General features: G+C 36.5%; 2 protein-coding genes across 3 annotated transcripts in view; one reads left to right on the top strand and one right to left on the bottom strand.

Annotated features, from left to right (window-relative positions):
• LOC122246115 (putative peptidoglycan muropeptide transporter SLC46) overlaps positions 1-2317 on the top strand; it is a 6181-nt gene extending 3864 nt beyond the window's left edge. The window contains exons 2-6 of the mRNA XM_043004430.2: positions 1-29; positions 253-357; positions 765-902; positions 1053-1293; positions 1670-2317. The exon at positions 1-29 is cut by the window's left edge and continues 1073 nt beyond it. Of these exons, the coding sequence (XP_042860364.2) occupies positions 1-29; positions 253-357; positions 765-902; positions 1053-1293; positions 1670-1724 (568 nt within the window). The 3' untranslated portion in view covers positions 1725-2317. The remainder of the gene's footprint in view (positions 30-252; positions 358-764; positions 903-1052; positions 1294-1669) is intronic.
• LOC122246114 (tRNA (carboxymethyluridine(34)-5-O)-methyltransferase alkbh8) overlaps positions 1996-5000 on the bottom strand; it is a 7053-nt gene continuing 4048 nt past the window's right edge. For both annotated transcript variants that reach the window (XM_043004429.2, XM_086542785.1), the window contains exons 6-11: positions 4835-5000; positions 4231-4415; positions 3952-4103; positions 3424-3513; positions 3073-3222; positions 1996-2967 (exon numbers count right to left, since the gene is read on the bottom strand). The exon at positions 4835-5000 is cut by the window's right edge and continues 3 nt beyond it. In XM_043004429.2, the coding sequence (XP_042860363.2) occupies positions 2269-2967; positions 3073-3222; positions 3424-3513; positions 3952-4103; positions 4231-4415; positions 4835-5000 (1442 nt within the window). In that variant the 3' untranslated portion in view covers positions 1996-2268. The remainder of the gene's footprint in view (positions 2968-3072; positions 3223-3423; positions 3514-3951; positions 4104-4230; positions 4416-4834) is intronic.

Raw genomic sequence — 5000 nt, 5'->3', positions numbered from 1 at the left:
GTGTATTTCTCTCTTCATGATGTCTGCCGGTGAGTTTTTGCTTCATTCGTTGTACTTTCATTCAGATCGGTATTTTTGTATTTTACTCCATTCTCCTACGAATAAGCATTGTTTCTAATATTTCATAATGTTTAGAAAAGATAGGAAGACCACCCGTAGGTCTGGTTATTGATCCTCAGTTGTTAATATGAGTTTGAGTAAAAACAAAATTATATATATAATAAAACTAATTGTATATTTTTGTTCTCTAAGATGACGACTTCTCCTTTTTGTTCCTTTACACTCGGAAGAAGTATGACTGGAATTACTTCAACTTCACGGTCTGGAGTATATTCAAAACTCCAATTTCTATCATAGGTAAGGTAGCTTTGGACAGACATTGCTACGTTTCCCCGCATTTTCTCTTTTTACCTTTTATTTTAATATTTTATTTTCATATCTGGTAGTTTCGTTCTCACTTTCTTTGAATCTGAAACTGTCTTCATCCATTGAAAATTACCCATTTCAACATGACACTTCGAAGATATGGAAGCTGTGTGTTATGTTATTCTATAATTATTTTATCTACATTGTCGTAAACCTTTCTCATCAAATAACGTATATTCTTTCCTTCATCCCTATTATCAGAACCATTAAAGGATCGGCAATGGAACTTAATATCACAACTTGCGAAAGAAATATCAGTGGGTTTCCTTTGTTCTCGTTAAATTCTAGAAAGTAAGAAAGTAATATGCCAACGAAAATAACTCGCTCTGTCCCTTCAGCGGCCTGCGTGGTGGTGCCCTTCCTCAGCTACCGCCTTAGCGTAAGAGATACCATGTTGTCCTTCATTGCCTCCATCTCGCAACTATTCTACGACGTTCTAATGGGCACAGCTCCTACATCTTGGGTCTTATACTTAGGTATGTATACATCGCATGCACCAAAATAAAATCACACTCGAGACTACCTTTGAGTCAAAACAAAAAATACAGCGACACCGTCACATCCACCCCAAAAACACGCACGCATGTAAACACAAAGGCACTAAACGTTGGCGCACGTGTCTTCAGCGGTGGTGTTGGCAGGATGCAAAAATATGGGCATCTCGTGCTCTCGTGGGGCGCTCTCCAAGCTGGTGGTGCAGCACGAGATGGGCGCCGTGTTCTCCGTGATCGGCATGGGCGAGGCCCTGCTACCTCTCGCTGTCAGCCCCGCCTACACCGCCATCTACAACAGCACTCTCGAGGTCTTCCCTGGAACCGTGTTTCTTGTGCTGGCCAGCGTGAGTGTCGCCATTGCAGTCATATATGTGTAAGTGTGTTGAGTTTTCCTTTTATTTTATTTGCATTTAGTTTGTATATATATTTTCAGTGTGGCATATAATTCGCGATTTGTGGTCTCCATTTGGTTGTCAGTATATCGATGAGAACTTTAAGGTCCTGCATTACCTACTCTTTCATTCTGTGAAAAAACTAAGGGTGTATGTAGTCTACATTCTTTTCTCTTCATCTTGTATATAACTTTTATTGAAGATCATCTGTAGGACAATGATTTACTTATTTTCACAATATGCTGATTTTGTAACATATTATTTACATGCCCGGAAAAGAACTTTAATAATTTATTCTTCCTAATCCCAAAAATTTACTTGCTTACAAATAAAATAATTTTGAATTTCTGATTGCAGATGGCTTTTATCCCACTTTGAGGAAGGGAATGATGAAGAATTATCAAGCAGCTGAAGAAGCAAAATAAGAAGCAAAAAATTATGTACTAAAAAACTGTCCAAGTATTTCTTCCCAAAGATGAAGGTGAACTACAAATCTATACATGGAATCAGGGGCACAGATGTCGGGGAAAATGGCAGGGGTATACCCAGAATATGATTTGGTTTGTCCACATAGACACTGCTTATGAAAATTGGTTGAGATGAAATACCCAGAATCTGCACGTCTCACCAGAAGTGCTGATTGTTGCAGTTTGCAATGTGAGATGGAAATAAAACAACCTTCCCTGTTCTCATAAACTTTCTTTTGAAAACAAAGTTGTAATCACACAAATAAAAATAGTTTGTCTTTCAACTTTAATATATCTCTAAGTAGAAAAACAAGGAATTTAAAACCATATATTACCTTTAAAATTCATTATATAATATTCATGTCCAGGCAAGTTATGCTTCATTGTACAGTATATGGAATTCTTTTTCTTTTGAATCTACTTTTTTCTATTAATAATTTAATATCAGAAATATATTTCCTTATTAGATTTTAGAGTGTATCACAATTTTTATCCTGTTTTCTCAAATATAACACACCAGTTCCCTTCATCATAATAAGATTTTACAACCTTTAACCCTTCTATGCTGCCACACAAAGCTTCAAGTTCGCCCTGTCTAAATACATGGTAGTACCTATGGAAAACTGGTTCCTGACCTTCAACTGCTGCATCACAGGAATCTGACACTGCTGTATTTGAGTTCCCTTGGTTACCATCAACTAATTCAGATGGTACATCACCTTTTCCTGAATCTCTATCAGTAACTAAATTTGGATCTTCACTGTCTGATTTCTTATTACTTCTTTTATCAAATTTCTTGCCTTTCCCCTTTTCTTTGGCTTCTTTCTTCACCTGTGGTTTAAGCTTCCACGGCACTAACATATCCTGCTGAACGAAGTCTGTGCGGTTGACATGGACGGGAAGTGGTGCACCCTGTGTTGCATGTGATCTTGATGACTCTTGGATTACTTCCTTCTTAAGTTCAACAGAGAAATTGTCACTTTTTTCGCTCACCCTGTCTGCATCATGCGCAGGATTTTCACCCATGTATTCACCATTACTGTCGTTTTTCCGATTAGCTTTATTTTGCTTGAGGTAAGCTGATTTCTTTTTTCCTCTCTGTTGTTCCATGGCCCAGACATACACCAGGCCTTGACCACCTGTTCTGAGGATACGTGCCATTTCCTTCAGGGATGCCAGTCGACGCTCCTGCAAAGATAGTGCTAAATTACACTTTGTACTATTCACAAATGGTTTCTTTATACAACAACCAAAGGACAGCAAAGGAATAACAAGTGCTATTCAAGTACATACCTCACTTGCAAGGTGGTGGATAACTGCTATACATATAACAGCATCAAATACAGAATCCCTATAGGGTAACTGTAGGCAATTGGAGGTCAAGACTTCAAATCCACGAGTATTGCAAATCTTGATTAGTTCATAACTAGTATCGCATCCAACCTGGAAGAATACACATCATGTTATCACTATCAAACAATATCACCCTACCTTTGTATTTTCCTCTAGTGCCCTCCAACAAAAAATATCAATAAAATAAAATACATTGCAAAAATACAAATGCTATTATTTGATATCAAATTGGTGGTCTACAAAAGTAAAAAAAAACACATTGTAAACAGATGTTAAAATGATGGTCTATACCTGAAATATTTTCTCATTATGGCCAAGATATTTGCCATTTCCACAACCAACGTCAAGCAATGCTGCTCCTAATGGCAAAGAGGTTACAAACTGAAAGAAGAGAAAGCAATAAAAATCAGTTGAGACATTTTAGACTCATAAAGTAAACTGCAGTCAATAGTAATATTTATGACCCATTGTATGCATAATATCCATCACTCTTTTAATCACACTGTAAAATTTTCCTTTTATACATGGGATTTTAATGTATGAAAATAATCATTTCAAAACTAAATTATCTTTATAGCCTTATGCCAATTATTTAAATAATTAGAGAATGATTTTACTAACTAAAGTTTCATACCTTAATAACTTGCAATATTTGGGACAGTATTCTACTAGCATTACCATTTGACCAACTTAGACAGGAGATCCTAGTGTATACAATAAAAAATCTTTAACCTACCATTGATCTACTCATACAGGAAATATTTGTAAGAATGGCAATGCAATGCCATAGACTGAATGCCAATTAAACACACTACTAACCTCCAAAACATTTGGCCACGGCTTATGCCGTGTTGTACTAAAATGTCCTGCAATTTGATCATATACTTGTAGGACATGTTGCTGCTCTAGTCTCATGGCATGAAAATCATCTGAGATGGAATCATCTGAAGGAGCGTCAGCATTTGGTTCATCTGCAATAAAAAAAAATACATGGGTAATAGAAGAGCTCTAACTGTTTATATCTAATCATCAATAATCAAGGCAAAACATGTACTTCACAATGTTACAGTTTATGTTACCATCGGGAACAGTACTTACGTCCTAAACTCTGTATGGTAGAGTCACATACTCTTGAATTATTGCAATGGCATTCTCCTTCCCTAACTTTCCTGAAGGTAAAAGATATGCGTTCTTGACGAGGACACAGATGTAGTCCAGCAATACCATTCCTTCCGGATACAACATCTGTCATGCGTGGACAAATCCCATGTGTCCACTCATATCTGAAAATTAAACCTTTTCATATACATCTACTGCATTTTTTTCCTTTTCTTCTCAAAAGAGAGCTTTTACTTTGGTAACCTTTTTAGTATAAGGGAGTGACATGAACATCATGTCCCTCATGTAGAGTACATACATTATGTGACTGCTTTTTCATAACCTTCAATTCTTATTCAAGTTACAGATCTATTTAGAATATGGCATATTAGTTCCTAATACTGTGAAAGACTCAAAGCAAATTGTTTTATATTGAATCAATTCTGAAAATAATTTCATACTGATCTGAGTGCCAACCAATTTTAAAACATGAAGGTTTAAGATTTTAGCGTGTTTAGTCTCTGAAAGACATGCAATTATATATGCTATTTGCAAAACAAATGAAATCAGAATTATACTAATAATAATTCAAAAGAAAACACACCTTGCAGGACCACTCATTACACAGAGAGATCTTGGAGGTAGATAAACAGTGCGGTGTTGCTGTTTTTCTGATGCACCAAGCCTGAAATCCATAATGACACCCCCGCCTGTACTCAGGGAAAGTATCTCATCTGTGAAGGATCTGTGGGTGTCCACATGAGGGGGTA

Source organism: Penaeus japonicus, unplaced genomic scaffold, assembly GCF_977035675.1.
Source record: "Penaeus japonicus unplaced genomic scaffold, GWHDUDI00000001_assembly GWHDUDI00000012, whole genome shotgun sequence".
NCBI classification, from domain to species: domain Eukaryota; kingdom Metazoa; phylum Arthropoda; class Malacostraca; order Decapoda; family Penaeidae; genus Penaeus; species Penaeus japonicus.
The sequence above is the reverse complement of the archived record's forward strand: the minus strand, read 5'-3'. Positions and strand labels throughout refer to the sequence as shown.